This window comes from Pelmatolapia mariae, linkage group LG17 (genome assembly GCF_036321145.2).
Source record: "Pelmatolapia mariae isolate MD_Pm_ZW linkage group LG17, Pm_UMD_F_2, whole genome shotgun sequence".
Classification (NCBI taxonomy): Eukaryota; Metazoa; Chordata; class Actinopteri; order Cichliformes; family Cichlidae; genus Pelmatolapia; species Pelmatolapia mariae.
In genome coordinates, this window is record NC_086242.1 from 9,030,089 (window position 1) to 9,048,369 (window position 18,281).

General features: G+C 39.6%; 2 protein-coding genes and 3 non-coding genes across 6 annotated transcripts in view; 2 read left to right on the plus strand and 3 right to left on the minus strand.

Annotated features, from left to right (window-relative positions):
- Positions 1-2,676: 2,676 nt before the first annotated feature.
- sypl1 (synaptophysin-like 1) lies at positions 2,677-14,172 on the plus strand. 2 transcript variants are annotated; one of them, XM_063501400.1, is made up of 6 exons: positions 2,677-2,786; positions 3,345-3,532; positions 11,264-11,382; positions 11,477-11,681; positions 11,778-11,969; positions 12,125-14,172. In XM_063501400.1, the coding sequence occupies exons 1-6, from the start codon at positions 2,705-2,707 to the stop codon at positions 12,254-12,256; spliced, it is 918 nt and encodes a 305-aa protein (XP_063357470.1). In that variant the 5' UTR covers positions 2,677-2,704; the 3' UTR covers positions 12,257-14,172. The 2 variants fall into 2 exon arrangements, with proteins under 2 accessions (XP_063357470.1, XP_063357471.1); XM_063501401.1 differs by having other exon boundaries at positions 2,729-2,831.
- trnal-caa (transfer RNA leucine (anticodon CAA)) lies at positions 7,089-7,203 on the minus strand. The gene is made up of 2 exons: positions 7,166-7,203; positions 7,089-7,134 (listed from the first exon to the last, which is right to left on the minus strand). It is a non-coding gene; the product is annotated as a tRNA-Leu (tRNA).
- Positions 7,953-8,063, minus strand: trnal-caa (transfer RNA leucine (anticodon CAA)). The gene is made up of 2 exons: positions 8,026-8,063; positions 7,953-7,998 (listed from the first exon to the last, which is right to left on the minus strand). It is a non-coding gene; the product is annotated as a tRNA-Leu (tRNA).
- trnak-cuu (transfer RNA lysine (anticodon CUU)) lies at positions 8,396-8,468 on the minus strand. Its single transcript has one exon. It is a non-coding gene; the product is annotated as a tRNA-Lys (tRNA).
- Positions 14,173-16,984: 2,812 nt separating the features above from the next.
- The window catches only part of atxn7l1 (ataxin 7-like 1), a 30,180-nt gene continuing 28,883 nt past the window's right edge, over positions 16,985-18,281 (plus strand). Inside the window, exons 1-2 of the mRNA XM_063501302.1 lie at positions 16,985-17,136; positions 17,603-17,677. Of these exons, the coding sequence (XP_063357372.1) occupies positions 17,040-17,136; positions 17,603-17,677 (172 nt within the window). The 5' untranslated portion in view covers positions 16,985-17,039. The remainder of the gene's footprint in view (positions 17,137-17,602; positions 17,678-18,281) is intronic.

Sequence of the window (18,281 nt, forward strand, 5' to 3'; positions counted from 1 at the left end):
AAACAGGTGGGAGGCTGTGTGAAATGTACATAAAAACACAAAGTAGTGAATATGAAATCTTATAGAGCCGCTTTTTATTCACAGAAGAACACAGAAAACACATCACATGTTTAAAAATGAGCAAATATACCATTTTAGGAAAAGTATTGGCTCGTCACATTCACTGAATTTGATGGCAGCATTACAAAATACTTGCGACACGGCCATGTTTACTGCTGTGTAATGACAGTCTGGGAACTGAAGGGACCAGCTGCTGGAATTCTGGGAGAGGAATGTTTTCCTATTCTTGTTTGAAGGCTTCAGCTGGTGAGAGGTCTGGACTGCAGGCAGGCCAATTCAGCACCCGGACTCTTCTACTATGAAGCCACGCTGTTGTAATTGATCCAGTATGCAGTTTAGCATTGCTTTGTTAAAATGTGCAAGGCCTGCCCTGAAAAACATGTCTGGATGGGAGCGTATATTGCTCTTAAACCTGTATATACATTTCAAATCGATGGTAGATGTGCAGGCTGTTAATTCCACAGGCACTAATGGACCCCAATACCAACAGAGATGCAGGCTTACGAGCTGGATGGTCCTCCTCCTGTACTCCAGAGGATGTGGCGTTCATGTTTTCCAAAAAGAATTTCAAATTTCAATTATCTGACCACAGAGGAGTTTTCCAATTTGCTTCAATCCAATTTAAACGAGCTTTGGCCCAGAGAAGACGCCAATGTTTCTGGATCACATTCACATATGGCTTCTTCTTTGCATGCTAGAGGCTTAACCTGTGTTAATAAACAGTGATTTCTGGAAGTGTTCCTGAGCCCATGCAGTGATTTAAAGGACAGAATCATGCCATATTTTTAATGCTGGGCTTCCTGAAGCCCCAAAGATTGCAGGTATCCAGTACTGATTTCTGGCCTTGTCCCCTCTGCATAGAGATGTCTTCAGAGTCTCTCAATCTTTTTCAAAATTTTCCTTCAGCTGCTTCTCTTTAGTACCGCTTACTTTTCCAGCCTTAGTATAAATAGTGAAATTTCCCAGTTTAAATATTTGATGTTTTCTGTGTTATACTGTGAATAAACTGTGGGTTAATGGGATTTGCAAATCAGTGCATTCTATTTTCATTTACATCTTACACAGAATCCCAACTGTTTTGAAATTAATGATAAAGCCTTAGTTATTTTTACAGCAGCAACGTAGGAAGGCATTAAACAGTGAGCCCACATTTGGAGATTTAATGGTCAACCAGGTATCAGACTTTAACACAGGAGGCTGGTGTTTGTTTTCTTTCTCCAAGTGACAGCAGCCCCTGAATCATAATGTTTCTTTAAACCTAGTAAATCTTTAATCGCAGGTTGGAACAGTTTGTATATTTAACGAGTTAAAAATGCTGACTTTATAATGTTTATTTGAAAATTTAAAATCCTGATAAAGTTAATAGTATAAAAGATGGCTGCAGCTTTTAGTACTGAAAAGTAAAAAGCAATTCAAAAGTGCGTTAAACCTGCATTCACTTTAATCACCAGCAGGGGGGTACAAGAAGACTTCTGGTTGTTTAGAAGCCTTCTGGAAAACCTCCCTCTGCTCCCTCTCTGTGACCTCAGAAAACACTTTCCTAGTTTCATCACAAACTTAAGTTTAATCACAAGTTTAAAGTCAAATTGAACAGGGCGTTAGTGTCATTTTGTAAATTATGGTCATTCTAAGAGTCCGGAAAGAAGGCTTAGGCAGGATATTCTCACTGGCTAACAACTTGCTAATTATAACCACTCCTCGTCCATCACACATGGTTTCACAACAGAAAGCCCAAGCTCAAGGCTTCATAACAGAATTTCACTAACTAATGGGCGACATCATGGTGGTTATGTCCAGCTTTTATATTATCTGCGGTACAGATTTGAACATAGAAATTCCTTCTCCTGCAGTTTCTTCCTCTAAATGAGCACAGGCAGGCTTTGTGTCCCTCACCCTCCATTAATAAACTTTTCAGATGGATGGATTTGAATGTAGCCCCTGTGACGGCATCAGTTTGTTTAGGATTTTTTTCTTATAATTTGAATGCTGTAAAGTTGAACATTTTTGACAGGAATCGATCTATGTGAATCTATCTGCTTTTAGAGCCAACCCCGAGTGGCCATTACAGGAACTGCAGTTTTCTAAATTGGATTAATTTTATAGCTCTGGCGACTACTGCTTGGTTTAATTGAAAAAACTAAAAATTAATTTTAAAAAAATCGTCACGAGCATGTTACTAATTATATGTTACTGCTAGAGAACAACTTGGGGCACCTTATGATCTAGCATATTTGCCTGATATCAGCCTAATAGCTTGAGAATGACTTCAGGAACCACACCGTTTCCAGTCGCTTTCCCATCCCGTGAATTCTCACGGTCAGACATTCAACCTTTCAAGAAAATCGAAAACCCCAGCTTTATCTAGAAGTGCACCGCTACTCTGGGTCCGCTACTTTTAAAAGTCTGAAAAGTGATCTGAGATAAGGTGCAAGAGTCTAGTCACCTCTCAGATCACTTGATATGACATGATGAGAAATTGATTGCTTTTGTCCAGTGATTCCAAACATATGCTGAACGCCTTAGATTTGAATCTTGCTGTGGAAAATGTGGCGTAGTATCCCTTTATTTTAACTGGTCCTTGCAGCGCATCCTTAATAGTAAATAAATGTCAAGAATTCTTCCCTTGCGCTTTGCTAAGAGTCATATGACCCAGTCAGCACTAAAGGGGCGGTGCACAGTTGGTGCAAACGGCGCAAGGGGCGGCAGCTTTTTGGAGAATGGATCCGGTGAGACCCCAATAGGACACTTCCGATAGTTTTTGGCACTCAGAAGTGAGTTAACGATAACTTTCGTGCCTCCTGGTGTGAATTTGCATGGGTTTTCTGCGGTAAAACCCCGGTGCTTACCTCGCAGATGTAGGGTTTTCCAAGTTGTCTTTGCGGTTTTTATTTTTTTATTTTACCTGGCTCGGGGGAAAGTACGCTTCTCTCAACAAAAAAAACCCCAAACTAAAGAGGTTTTCTCTTTTATTTTAGCCATGATTTTCCTGTAACCAAATACACGGCACGCGTTCTGATCAAAGGCAAAGCGAGTTTTGGCACTCTTTACGCGCGTATCTGCTCCATCTGAGCATCAGCACCAGTCCAGAGCAGATCTACACTGGAAATTAAAAAAAAAAAGAAAAAAAGACGAATAAGGAAATTCAAATTAAGATTTGTTTAAAAAAAAAAAGATTGTTAAACGAGTGGAACTTTTTATCTTCCACGCTAGAGACACTAGATCTCCTTTTTGGTGGGATGAGAAGTTGGGTTGTAAAACTGAATCTGCTCCCTGTTTTTTTGCAGCGTTAGCAGTAGAGACCACGTCACTCTGTCTACTCCCCCTTTTCCTTCCCTTGTTGGAGCAACATCCACAGCTTAGAAACAGCTGGATAAAGATTTTGGATCAGAAAAGCGCAATCATGATGACCGGATTTCGACTAAACCTGTCGCCCCTGAAGGAGCCCCTCGGCTTCGTCAAACTGGTGGAGTGGGTAAGTTGGACGCAAACTACTGTACGCGTATTTTCTGAGTTTGCAGGGAGAGTGTGGGTCCTACCCACAGGACAGGACAGGGAGGTCCAGTTCTTCCTTGATTCTTGGGTTTCCCCTTCTCCCTACAGAAGAAAGAAAAACACTAGTTAGAACGTTATAGCAGATTATTAGAATAAGCCTCAAAAGCATGACCACAACTTGATTAAACATTGGTTGAGGTTTGAATTTAAGCCAAGAAGAACGTATATATATGTGTAAAGTTAATTGTTGTTCATTATGACACTAGAATAAATATGATAAAAACACTAACATGATTAGAATGAAATAATGTAAGGCCTCTAGACAAATGTGTACAGCATTTTTCTAGGACACAAGAAAGTCTGCTGAAGTGGTGCAGATCAGTGCAGCTGGACTTGCCTGCCCTTCAGACAACACAGTTACATATTAATGCATCTTTTACCAATAATTCACCTCCGAGTGACTGCTTGTGGCTGAAACGTTTCGGTTACACGTACACTCACTTAAACATGCAGGAGATTTCTTGCGGAAAGTCCAGCGATCAGTTGTTCTCTGCATAACTGGGTCAGGAATCCAGCCCGGCAACGCTTTCCCTCAGCTGTTCTATTTTTTCATAACACACACAGGCTGGAAGAGCTTTATGGCAACAGTAACACTCAGTCATCTGACTCAGAAAGTGTTGGTTTTATACAACACAAAATCATTTCTCATTTACGTGGGGCTAGATGATGAAACATGTGCAGGTATTCACACAATAATAAAGAGGCTTAACCGACATGATGGTGCTAATAGTCCAGGAGAGGACATGGACACAATATGAAGGTTATTCTGTGTAAGGTGTTTTGGGCACGTCCTACTGGGAGGAGCTCCCAGGACAAGCGGGAAAGATTACATCTCTTGGTTGACTTTGGTCAGTGGGGGGGCATTCCAATCTCCGGAAGAGCTGAAGGAGTTGGCTGGGGCGTCTCTGCTTGGACTTGGACTCTACAATCCAGACTCTGATAAGCAACAAAGAATGGATGGATACACTTTTTGTGACAAACACTACATCCTAACCAAAATTTTCCCACTAAAAGATATTTTTAACATGAAACTAGTGTGTGTGTGTGTGTGTGTGTGTGTATGTGTGTGTGTGCATCCCCCGCAAACTCTTAAACACACAATCCTACAGACAGCCTACAGAAAGTATCCTGCCTTCAGGTGATAGCACGCTCAGTAGATCTAGGGACAAAGTTTAATGTAACATGAAAATTGAAGGTTATCAAACAGATTTTTTTTTAATCCAGAATTCATCTCCCTTATAAATTGTTTATTGAATCAAATGCCACTTTACTTGTACTCATAACTGGCATGTCCTGAACAGTCGTACCGCCCAAGATGTTATCTCCCACACAGTAGGACACAGGGAGGAGTCTTCAGCAAAACAAACGCTACAAGGATGCCCCCATTCCCTCATCGTTGTTTAATAAGAATGATAATAAAGCTTTTTTTCTCTCTTTATGGACTCGTGACTCCACCACATTTCTCTGGCTAAATATGGAGAGCCAGTTTGTGCAGGGCCTCTGGAGGGAAACACAGTGACACGAGTAGGCGTGCACACACTCAAGTAGATTTGGGATTCGTGGTCAGACTGACCAGAGCTCTGCGACTTCTGTGTGAGAAATGAAGTGCTGATTATACTGCTTTTCTGCCACTGTTTCTAACTTTTTGGAAAATTTATCTTTCCTTAACAGCTTGTCAAAGTACAGACCCCTCCTTCTGCAAGCACTTTCTCTTTCCTTATCAGTTCAGGTCGGCAGCCTTAACATGAAATTTCCCCTTGTGGGACTAATAAAGGTATCTTATCTTATCTTATCTTTTACAACATACAAAAAATAAAGAAAAGATATCTTCTTCTGCGTATTATGAATAGGTGCTGTGTGTGTGGATTGTTTATTCTCCCTCACAGCTCAATTATGAGCTCTAGTTTCAGGAATGTCCATAATTTGACACTGAGGGATTTGCAGATGTTTTGGATGCCAAACAAATGGAGACTAAGGACTGATAAGGTATTGCTGTGTTGCCACAGTTTTTAGAGAGTCACAGTGTTTTAAGAAGATGCCAATGTGTGTTTGGTCTATGCTGGCCCTTGCAATAGTTCATAAAGGCAGAGAAAATTTGAGAGAAGTACGTTATTGTAGACTGCAGCCAAGAAAAAAAAGAGAAAAAAACAGGAAGTGGCAGTCAGTGACATCTGGAGAAACATCTGGAGAGAAGTCTCGAGGTGTGGGGGTTTGTGGTGTACATAAAGTGTTAAAGGACAGCTGCCCCCGTTGAAAGCACTTTTCAGCGTGACCGTGTGTGGTACAGTTTTGCTGACAAAGAGAATTCAGGAAGTGAGTTTAAAGTATTGTAAAGGTTTTAGTTGGTGTGTCCTCCTAAATGGGCTGATTTTTTTGTATGTTTTTCTGTATAAGGAAACATTCTCTATGTGCTTTGAGTCAAAGGCCATTTCTTTGTTTTCATGATGCAAACCACTTCCTGGCCTTCAGGCTGTAGACTCCCTGTACAAGGAGATTCAGAGCCAGTTCACATCCACCTTTATCTCAGGGAACTAATTACAGTATTATTAATTGGACAATTCTCTTTGAGGAAGCACTTGGTGATGGTGGGGAAGAAGAACCTCAGTTTGTTTTATGTCATGTTCTGCTTCTTTGGGTTCTCAGAGTGCTGTAGCTTCATCTGCTTATCCTGAATTTGATAAGTGGAAGAAAACGAATGGATTGTTTGGCCTTTAAAAAGCATTTATTTAAAAATTCCTCATAGTCCAAGGAAGTATGTTGATGAACATCTATGGCCAAGAGGGTTAGTGAAGTGCATCTGTAACTAAATAGGATGCTAATTAAATACATGCAGGCTATAAATCAGGGGTAGGGAACTCCAGGCCTCGAGAGCCGGTGTCCTGCAGGTTTTAGATCTCACCCTGGGTCAACACACCTGAATCAAATGATTAGTTCATTACCAGGCCTCTGGAGAACTTCAAGACATGTTGAGGAGGTCGTTTAGCCATTTAAATAAGCTGTGTTGTATCAAAGACACATCTAAAACCTGCAGGGCATCGGCTCTCGAGGCCTGGAGTTCCCTACCCCTGCTATAAATCATTAAAAAACTGAACATCCCACTCCTTAGAATATATTTTAGTGCAACTTCACAGTAAACAAGCAAGGTGTGGATGTGAGTTAGAAATGGAGGACACTGCACACTCAGAGAATCATGGGGTACCCAGACATGGAAAGAAACCTGTTGGGAAGGTTTATGTACTACATCATCCAGAGTGACAATAATGAGACTTTGTATCAGGAGGAAATCAGCAATTTGTAGTACAGAGCACAGAAAACAACCTACTGCTTAACAGAAAAGAAAACTAAGGATCTGACTACTGATTTCAGCTAAAAGAAAGCAATTTGATGTAGATTAGTAGAGCTGATGAACCTTTTTCAATATGTTTTTACTCACAAAGTTTTATAAACGTAAATTAAATGTGAGAAGAAAAAGAGTGTGTCAGGAGTGGGATTTGAACCCACGCCTCCATTTGGAGACCAGAAGTCCCTTACTTTTGTCAGGAAGGAGTGAATCCTTGAGTCTGGCGCCTTAGACCACTCGGCCATCCTGACAGCTGTGAAGTACTAATTAACAAAATCACTCATGACATCACAACTACACCTAAAGACTTGCACAATCTCAATGTATTTTTCACTTTGCTGTGACTAAGGATGTAGAGGGCTGGTATAAAAGTTAATCTAACATTATTCTCTATCCTTTCTAATTATGGTCAGTTTTCTGTAGCAGGGATATAAAATGAATAATACTCAGAATCACTCAACAGATTGAAATCAGAAGCTGCTGTGCCTACATATTTACAGAAGCTGGGCTCCGTTTTCATTCAAAACTCAACAAATTCACAGAGTATGCCATTTCCCTCCAATACACCTAAATCGGAATGTTTGTTTGTTTGTTTTTTGCTGATTTTAGCTAAGCATTCATCCATGTTTCTCCATGGAACTAAGTGGCACATTCTAGTTAAGTATCACACTTTGCAGTTGGATGTCTTTGCAAACAGATTTCAGACAGTTTGGACAGGCAGTTAAACCTCCTCCACCCCCTTAGGGTTGTATGCTCAGCCCTCTTCCTGTTCACTCTGTGCACCCTTGACTGCTTTCACAGGCATGGAAAGAAACCTGTGTTGATGTTTGCAGACTACACCTCCATCTTCAGGAGGAAATCAACATTGTTGCATTATGGTGGACAGAAAACTTCTCAAACTCCATGAAACAAAGGAGCTGATGATTCATTTTAAGAAGAGTCAATCATTCCATGAGTTGTAATCAAACAGCTTGATTGAAATTGGAGAGTAAAAATTTTTTGTCAGGAGTGGGATTTGAATCCACGCCTCCATTTGGAGACCAGAAGTTCCTTTTTTGTGGAAGGTATCTATCCTTGAGTCTGGCGCCTTAGACCGCTCGGCCATCCTGACAAGCTAGCTGATGGCGTCATCTAAGTCAAGCCTGACATTACAAAAACAAGCAAACAATTCTAACTTTAGCCCTTTTCTCTTCTGGGGTTGTATTGATGAGCAATACGAAACATGTGATGTGAGGGAAAATGGAAATGTTGACATGCCTGTCTTTGTCAGCTAGAATTCATTCCATTCATTCTATTCCAATTCATTCTCTCATAGTCACAGAAAAATATCAACATAGTAACAAGTGATATACTGCCTGACAGCAACATAGCTTTGAGACTCATAGTGGAAGCAAGAACTAATTCTTCCCTTTCTTTGTCACTCAATTATTTAAAATTGATTTTCACCCAACATGGGGCTTGAACCCATGACCCCGAGATTAAGAGTCTCATGCTCTGCCATATGAGCTAGCTGTGCTGTGAAGCCATGTTACAACACTGGTCTCAGTTTAGTTTAGCTAATGGTACTATGCATCCTGCTTGCAAACTCATCTGGACTAAATTATGGATTTAAAGGGTTTGAAAACATGGTATAAAAGAGATCAAAGAGTGAGTTGCATACCTGAAGCAGCAGGCTTTTGTGTATCATTCTATTGTAGTTGTTTAATTAAAAAATAAGTCCAGTATTATAGAATGTAACCAAAGGCACCCGCGGTTGCCTTTGAGGGTGCAAAACGTTTCGTCGACATTGTTGTGTTTGTTGGGGAGAAAACTTACAAACATACAGTACAGCACTTCAGAGTCACACTACTAGTGATCGAAGATTTATGTAGACTTGACAAGCTGAACGCATTCTGTACAGTACAGGAGACACGGCATGACAATGGTCTACAGCCAATCAGGATGCAGAACACAATGCGCTGAAAGAAAAAAAAAAAACATGCAAAATTGCACCAAAAAAAAAATCTGTGAAACAGCGAGACCGCAAAAGGTGAACCGCGTTATAGCGAGGGACCACTGTAACTAAAAAACACTCTACCCTGCTTTATTTCCTATTTCGCACCCAGTGGGACTGCACTTAAAAAATTAACATTGTCCTGTATTTGAAAAGGCTGGAAACTAGCATTTGAGAACCTAAAAGCTTCCTCAATTACCCTTTTTTTAAAGACATGAAAGCTAGGGATGGGTATCGAAACCCGGTTCTTGTTGAGAACCGGTTCCCACTGTTTCAATTCCTTGGAATTGTTTGCCATTTTTGCAAACGATTCCCTTATCGATTCCAATCGCCCCGAATGACGTCACCACGTTGCGGAGCGTCATTTACCTGGCAGGAAACATGGCGGCTCAAACGCTCAAAAGTTTGGTTATACTTTACGAGAACGGATGACAACAGGGCAACTTGCAATACTTGCAAAGTAGATATTTCATTTAAGGGAGGAAACACTACGAATATGCAAAAGCATTTGCTCACAAAGCACACGATAACCTTAAATGAATGTCGTGTTTTTAATTCCGCTCCGGACTCGTGAATCTCAACGCAGCAGCAGTGGTAACGTTTGCACGTCCTCTCCCGTTAATGCGGCAGGTAAATAATCAACTAACAGTGCATATTATGTTACGGCGATCTGCCTTATTACAAAACCGGCTATTACTGTTAGCGTCTCCTTTCAGGACAGGATAGACGAATGTCACCGAGCAGTGACTAAGTTTGTGGTAAAAGGCTTGCACCCATTTGCCACAGCAGATGCCCCCGATTTTTGGTAAGTGAATGTGTTTAATTGTAGGCAGGGACATTACTGGATATTCTTGTGTAATTGCTACAGAATAATTTATGTTATACTTTGTTATTGCTACAGAAGAATATTTATTTTATTATTTTACGTTTACAATTTTTTTTCCTGGGGACCCTGTGACACCCCATTTAAGAGCTATAGGCTGTGGATCTCTTAAGATCTCACTGTTGGGTTTGTAAGGCCATGTTACTCCTAAATTTCTATCTTGTTCAAAGAGAAGATATAAAACAAAGTTCTAAGCTAATCGACCTTAGTGTTCTCCTTTTTTAAAAAGAATCGATAAAGAATCGAATCGTTAAACAGAATCGAAAATGGAATCGGAATCGTGAAAATCTTATCAATACCCATCCCTAATGAAAGCCACTGTCATCATTTATTTACAGCCTTTTACAAAATCATCCTTCTTGTGGGGGCAGCAGCCTAATCAGAAGTACCCAGACATCCCAATGCTCTGCCACCTCCAGCTCTTCCAGGGGGGCACCAAGGCATTCCCAAGAGATAGTTTAAAGTAACTTAGGACAAAAATATGGTTGCGTATAAGATTACCACAAGAGACAAGCAAAGTTAGTAACTAGATAATAATTTTAGTGTAATATTTAGTAGCCAAAGAAAGACCCACAGATTTCCATAAATAGTCGGTGGAGGCCAAAACAGAGGAAAAAGGAAATTGAAGTTTACTTCAAGATTACCGTGCAGCCAGATACAGAATTCCAAATGTAAGTTTCTATTGCATATCGTTGCAGCATGTCTGCTAGATGTGCAAACATGGAAGCCTCTATTTGCTGTGATCTTCACCATATTAACTGTTAAATGCAACATTAGTGGTCAAAGGGCAGTCAAAAATCTAAAATTCATAAATCTAAGAGCTATTTATTTATTGCACTAAAATACGAAGCTTTCCGCGACACATGGTGCCTATTTTCACTTGAAATCATTGTTACCCATCATGCTGCTCAGTGATTTCTATTATCACTGGTTAACCTTGTTTAAAGGTTGAGCTGAGGGCAGCCACCCTCACGAAAAGAATTCTGTTTGTGTTGGTTTAAAGGGGAGCATTAGTGTCACATGGTCAGCAGGCTGAATCAGATGCTTTTCTGCAAGAAAGAATTTAAGAGCTGAGTGGCAGGATTAGTGAAACCATGCAAGTCACATTTTTACATTTTGAAAAAATGATGTGGTTCTTTAAAGGAAATACTTGATTTGTGCTGTCATGTTTTTTGTTTCGTTTTTTTTTTTCAATGGCAAATAGAAAGTAACTGACCTAATATTTGAGCCTCTTTTTCAAATTCTTGAAACTCTTCTATTATGATCCTGTAAAAATTGCTCAGTTGTTGTGTGTATTTTTTTCAGGCGATTCTTTATATTGAACATACTGAGCATAATCCCACCACTTAGAAACTCTCCAGGGCCTTTGCTTTCCTGGTTTTGATGTTATTAATAACATTTTTCTCATGCCACTATCTTCTTGCTGTCCAAACAGCTCACAGCCATATTTGCTTTTGGCTGCTGCGGTGGATTTTCAGGGAAGAACGTCATATGTATCCTCTGTGGCGATGACAGTAATGAAACTCTCAGTGCCATGTATCAATACCCATTTAGGTGAGCATTTCAACATATTTAATTTTCACGTACATTTTAAGTTAATTATATAAGAAATTACCCATTTATTCTGTCTATTCTGTATCATTCCCAGGTTAAGCCAGTTCCCACTCATTGATAAAAATACGACTCTTTGTAACCACTCTGTCACTACAACACACATGATGGGAGACTCGGCCTCCTCGGCGGAGTTCTTTGTAGGTGTTGGCATTGTCTGCTTCCTTTACAGCATGGCAGCTCTGCTGGTGTATTTAGGCTACATGCACGTCTACAAGGACTCTGACTTTGGACCCATTTTTGTGAGTCTTGATCTTGCCTCCTGTAATCGTCCCAGTTGATGCAAGGCCTGATTTGAAATGTATTGAAATTGTTCATGTATTTACCCTCCTCTCCAGGACTTTGTGATCACAGCGATCCTGGTTTTCCTGTGGCTGGTGTGTTCATCCGCCTGGGCTAAAGGCCTGCAGAATGTAAAGAGTGCCACAGACACTGAAGGCATCATTGGCACGCTGGCACTCTGTAAGGGCAGCAACATCACCTGTGAGGTCACGGAGTTTGCTAACATGCGGACCCTCAATATATCTGTGGTGAGATGATGATGATGTTCGGGAAATCTGTTTCTGCTTTGTGCGTTTGAAAGATAAAAAAATATTGGCTGATAATCAAAGTTTTAACATTACTAAATATTGCATTGATATAAAAAAATATTTCTAATGATTATTTTTTTGTCTATATTATCCAGGTGTTTGGCTACCTTAACATGCTTGTGTGGGCGTTCAATGCTTGGTTTGTGTACAAAGAGACTCGCTGGCACTCCCGGAAATTTTCATCCCAACCTGGACCAGGAAGGCACCAGGTCCCTGCGCCAATCTAACATACAGATACACACAAAGACTCAGTACAAAACACAGAAAACGTGCACATGCCACATACAGAAAATCACCCTTAAGTGCACGCACACACATACACATACACACACATACACATACACAAAGTATGCATGCATGTTAAGTACACGTGGAGAAATGAAGAGATTTTAACACATAAACACACACACACACACACACATACTCTGTGAAAGTGATGAAGACACACAAAGTGAAGGATGAATGGGTAGCTCATATTAAACTGCTGACTGCAGTTAGGTTTTGCAGCAGTACAGATTTGCATTGGTGTTTTGTAACCCAATATGACCTGAAGTGGTATCAGGTGGTAGACAAGAAGCCATCCACACACAATAGCAGCACCAATGCAACAAGCATGCCAAATCCTTTTAAATGCGCATTTGTTCTATTATTCTTAAATGGCTTCAGATGCTTTGCACACGGTGATCGAATCCTATGACCTGATTTGGCCTTCATAGAAGTATTGCAGTTTATGAGGTTTTCTGCCTCGCCTGGTTTATTACACTTATTTTTACACAGATGAACGTAAGGTGCTCAGCCCTTTCTCTGTGACACCACACTTGGACATTTTATTTTCTAAGATCTAAGATCAACTGCTTTAAGGGCAGTGTGAAAATCAAATTTTGTGACCCCTAACTAAATGTGTTTATTTACAAAAGTGAGTGTGATCGATATTGCAAAATGTAATATACATTTTGCCTTGTATTTGCACATTTTTCAAAATATTTGTAGATTAAAAAGATATGCCTCATTCCAAAACCATTTCTTTTACGTCAGTTAACTGACTCCCTCATACCCTCTAGTGTCAGAAAGAGGGAATCACTGAAGTCTGGATGAAACTCGACTCATGCCAACCATTTATCCTTAGAGATTTTTCTCAGTAAAAAACAGGAAAGCAGCCTGACCTAGTTTATTTCCAAGGTTAAAATAACTGTAGTCTAGGACCTTTTTATTTTGCACTGATGAGGTGCTTGTGTGATTTTATCAATGTTGCATTAAAGGAACAATTCACCCTCAAAATCAAATATACATTTTTTTTTTCTAGGCGTACTACTTTGTGTCCAACAAACAGGGCACAACCTGTTTGTTTACATCCTGTCACGGTGTCAGTCAGCTAAGCAAATATGTAAATTTGATTTTTGATGTGAATTGTCTCTTTATGCACTGTGAGCATAAATCCATGAAGAATACTTGAGAGTTGCTTACTTTAATCCAAATGCAGTGCAGTCACACTTTTCTTCAAAGGTACCAGTTAAAGCATTTTCAACTTTTCTTGCTAATTTCATCACTTTTTACATGAGCAAAAATATTCAGCCAAAGCGCTATTTTCTTTTATCCTGGTTTAAGCTTCCTACATATCTCTTATGTGATTTTTAAGCCTGTTATTGTGCCGTTGTTTAAACTAGTCCATCCTGTTCTCCATAGTTGTTTTGGGTTTTTTTTTCCAGACCAAATGGTGAGCTGGTATTGTGTTTTAAGAACTGTGTCGTATTTTTGTATCATTTCTCATTTTCAGTATATCCAGATGTGTTTTTTGATTATTATTTTTTTTCTCCTTGTCCTTTCTGTTGTGTTTTGATAAAGTCTGTGTGTAGGGTGGTTTCATTCCTTCTATTCCTTTAACTTCAGTGAAACAGCAAGTGTCTGGTGTACTGGTTATGCCACTGCACTCCTGTAATCAGCTATAGCTTTTTTTTTTAATGATTCCTTTACATTTAACCTGCCAATTTTTCTTATGCAATGCACTCTGTCACATGCACAATTTGGATATACTTTTTTCCAATAAAAAACAAAAAAATGTGGACGTTTCTTTTAGTCTGTGTATGTGTGCAAGCCTACATTCATTCCCACAAGAGAAGCCATTTAAAATAAAAGAACTATTTCACTTTTGTGTCACTAAGTTTTTTGTTATATAAGAAAAAAAAACACAAAACCAGTAGCATGTAACACAAAACCAGTAGCATGTCCTCTGCTGAGTGTAAAAATAGCACTCTGCGTTTCCTATATTGTCCTGTGACCTTCTGATCGGCCGACCTCGATGTGGGGAAATAAACACAACACTGTGACTGAGTCATCTTTTGTGTGTGTGTGTCAGGAAGCAAGACAGGAAGGATTGTGTTTAAGCACAGATTATAATATAAGAATGCACAGACTCGGTGCTTGTGTCTGTATCTCATCTGATTGACACATCAGCGTAAACTAATCAAGTCAATTTCCTTGCCCTCATTTCTGAGCTGTCATTTCCTTGTAATCTCCGCCATTCTCTGTCTTTCTCACGCCCCCTCTGATTTGCCTAAAAAGATGACTATACGTTGTGTGTGATCTGAATCCATTTGTTCTGTTCAGGTTTCAGAACACAAGACCGATTTGCAATCAAGTGGGAGTGGAAGTGTGACAGAGAGTACTTAATCCCTAATCATCGCTGTCACACTGGAAATGACAAACATATTGTGAGAAAAGGGACAAAATCATGATTTATTTTTCTTTGACAAAAAATGTGTGTATATATATATACTTTAAAATAAGCTCACAAAGAGCACCTCATCTCTGAGGTCATCCAAAATCATTTATAAATAAAAACATGATTTACTTCAGAAGATATTATTAATTTTTTAAAAGTACACCAGTCCATTGGCTTGGTACTTCTTTGCACAGTGAATGCAGCTTCTCTTTTCAACCACAAGAGGTCATTGTAATGCCATGAGCTCAACCTGCACAAGACCCGCTGTGCATCCTTGCTTTCAGTGAAACTGGCTGACCGGGAGAATTCAAGAGAACTTAATGATTAAGCCTCCCACTCTGGTAATGGCAATGACTATTTTACTTACATTTTAAGTAAAATAGCCATTGCCATTTTATTACATGTAAACTCAATGTGCTTGACACAGAAGATCAAACATCAAAACAATGACTTAAGGCTGTAAAAACAGCAAAATATAATAAAACAAAAAACCCCGATTGCATTGAGCTATTAGTGTTTTGAGCAATTCGGGTATATACTTGAGGGTGAAAGCATTGAGAGCTTTGTGAACTAATCAAAGGATTTCAAAGGTAACTCTATATTGAACTGGAATAAATAATGTAACTTGATTACTGGGTAATGTGGTCAAATTTTTCATTTTGAATGAGCTGAAATCATCCTATGAATGATTTGGAGAGAGCATTACAATAATTGAACCTGCTTGATATTGAAGTAATTTCTCATAGTCAGTTTGAGGTAAGAATTTTTTAACCATAGATATAGATTTTAAATGATAGATAGTAGTTCTGGTAATCTTATTGATGTGATTGTCAAAACTGAATTCAATGTCCAGAAATAATGCCAAGGTTCCTGACATGTTCACTGTGTTTCAGAGAAGAGGAGGATAAATAATGAATGGCCTTCGGAGATAAAACATAAAAAGATTTCTTCTTCTTCTTCTTTTGGTTGCTTACTTCATTGGTCACCACAGCAGATCATCTTCCTCCATCTGGCCCTATCCCTAGCATCCTCTTCTCGCATGAATCTTTTCTGAGGTCTTCCTCTTTTCCATCTGTCTTTCAGCTCCATATTCAACATCCTTGGCTGAATATATGAATATATCCACCACCCCTCCTCTCAACATCTCCAAACCATTTCAACTTGCCTCCCTAACTTTGTCCCCAAACCACTCAACCTGAGCTGTCCCTCCAATAAACTAAGACCAAGGATCTTTCCCCAGACATCATCGTAATATTAGACAAAGATAACCTGAGTAAACACAAAATTCAGCTTTTAATTCAGTTTTAGTTTGCAGCTTTTAATCCAAACCTACTAGGCCCTGAGTGAAAAAGTAACTGGCCCATAAACCTAATAACTGGTTGTGCCACCCATGGCAGCAAGTACTCCAGTCAAGTATTTGTGATAACTGCCAATGAGACTTTAACATTTTTCAAGCATGGACAGCTTGTTTAAGGTAACAGAAAAGCATTTATATCTGCATTTTAAGTTCGACTTTTGACTCCAAAAACTTCCATCACACTACCAACACCATTTTTGCCTTTTGGTGAGATGTTATTTTTATGAAATGCTGTCTTGGGGATCATCAAGAGTTTTTTGTGTTCTTCTTGCTCAGCAGTTGTTTTCTCCTTGGAACTCTCCCATGGAAATCATTTTTGCCCAGTCTATTTCTAATTGTTGAATAATAATTGTGTATATAGCTTTTCTGCTGTAATAAATTATATCAATATTCAAAAATTGTCTAATATTAAAATTAGTTTGATTGTCTGAAACATGTAAACGTGACAACCTCAGACATAATGAGTACTTTTCACAACACTGTAGAGAGACAGGTGGACTTTAAAAATATAGATTTTTAAATTTAGCAGTATTGACTGAATACATCGAGGTAATTTCTAATATTTTCCCCCATGAAGATAGTTTTTCTTAGCTTTTTGAAGGGCATTACTAAAACATGCTATTGCAAAAATACTAAAAAAAAAAAAAAAGGCATTTATTTATTTATAATGCAGCCTAGTGTAATCTTTAAATTATGGAAATGGTGACGATGGATTTTTGGCTTTACCTGAACTATGCTGAACTTCTGAACTCGTGAATAACCATACTGTACCTGCCTTTCAGCCCCTCAACCGCCCCCGCCGAGAGTTGCCGGACAACGCCGAAGCCTGACGAGAACGACGTCAGCATATCTCGTTCTTTCGTTTTTCGCCTGCTGCGTGCGAAGGAGAGGCAGAAAAAAACGGCTCTCAGCAAAGCAACAAGAAGGAAGAGCAATGGCGACACTGGATCGCCAAATACCAAGTCCGGATACATTCCTTTGCGAGCCTTGGTCTTCCTTCGTCAGTGCGGCTAAATTACGTTTTGTTGACAGTAAGTTCGCACGACGGGTAGCGTTGTTGTTTTTGCGGACAAACTGTCGGGAAGTGCGTGGTCCAACTGTCTGTGATTGAGTTGAGTAAGCTCCTCCACCATGCAGGGTGTCTGTCAGAGCGCAGCAAAGTAACTGTCAAATAATATTACTACGAAATGCAATATTGATGTGTTGCTTTAACAGTCGTGCACATATGCGCGCGAGCAAAGCTATCGGTTACCGCGCGGAGTTTGTGTCGTTGTCGCGTGCAGTAATGCTATCCCCCAACTGTCCAGCTGTAAGTTTGTTAGCTTTGACAGCTCCACTTGATTTAGGAAGCCAGCGTAGGCGCTAGCAAGCTAATGCTAGCCTCTGGTGGTAGCCAGCCTCGGAGCAGGAGGAGCGGCAGTAGGGCTCCACGCATGGCCCCCCCAAAGTTTTCTGAAAGCCCCTGCGTGTTTCTAACTGCTTGTTTTGTTTGTTCAGACGCAGACCCGTCCTTGGATAACAGCGAGAAAGAGCTTTACTGCCTTGGTGAAGCCGTGAAGCTCCGCAGAGAAGGTAAGGGAAGTTAGACTACTAGATACGGTGGTGGTTTGTTATTGTTTTGTTGCACATGCTGTGGAGCATTAATGGTGCCATCTTTGACCGCTTCTCTCAGAAATCACATTTATCCTGCATGGCTGCTGCTGTACTTTATATTTACATACTTTAGAGGTCAGGTGTGTGTTTTTCTGATTGCAGGTGTGTTTTACAGTAATCTGGGACTGAAAATGATATTTTTGTCTGCTTTAATCGATCAATCGCTTCAAAATAAAAGGTTCGAATTGTGAAAAAAATACCGACACAAATTTATTAGAGACCAAGAAGATATATTTAGATATTTAACTGAGACTGACATATAGTTTAGGAGCAAAGGGAGTCTTGTTTACTTGCATATAATACAAGAAAAGGCTCAAGTCTGCAGATTTGAGAAGCTATAAACACATTTGTTCGATTTTAAACTTTGAAATAGACTAAAATTGTGAAATCATTAAAGTAGTAGATTCCATTTAATTCCCTATATTGTTCTGGATCTTCCATCATCAGATATTCTTACCCCAAACAAGGCAAAAGAAGAGACTGCATTGATGATGTCTTTGTAGAGCTTTTAATTGAAACATTA

What these genes read in the sequence shown, in the direction of transcription:
- sypl1 (XM_063501400.1), top strand. Translation starts at nt 2,705, where the DNA reads ATGACCCAGTCAGCACTAAAGGGGCGGTGCACAGTTGGTGCAAACGGC. An exon ending in CTTTTTGGAGAATGGATCCG is followed by an intron (nt 2,787 to 3,344) that starts GTGAGACCCCAA and finishes GTTTTTTTGCAG; the next exon opens with CGTTAGCAGTAGAGACCACG. An exon ending in CTGACTTTGGACCCATTTTT is followed by an intron (nt 11,682 to 11,777) that starts GTGAGTCTTGAT and finishes CCTCCTCTCCAG; the next exon opens with GACTTTGTGATCACAGCGAT.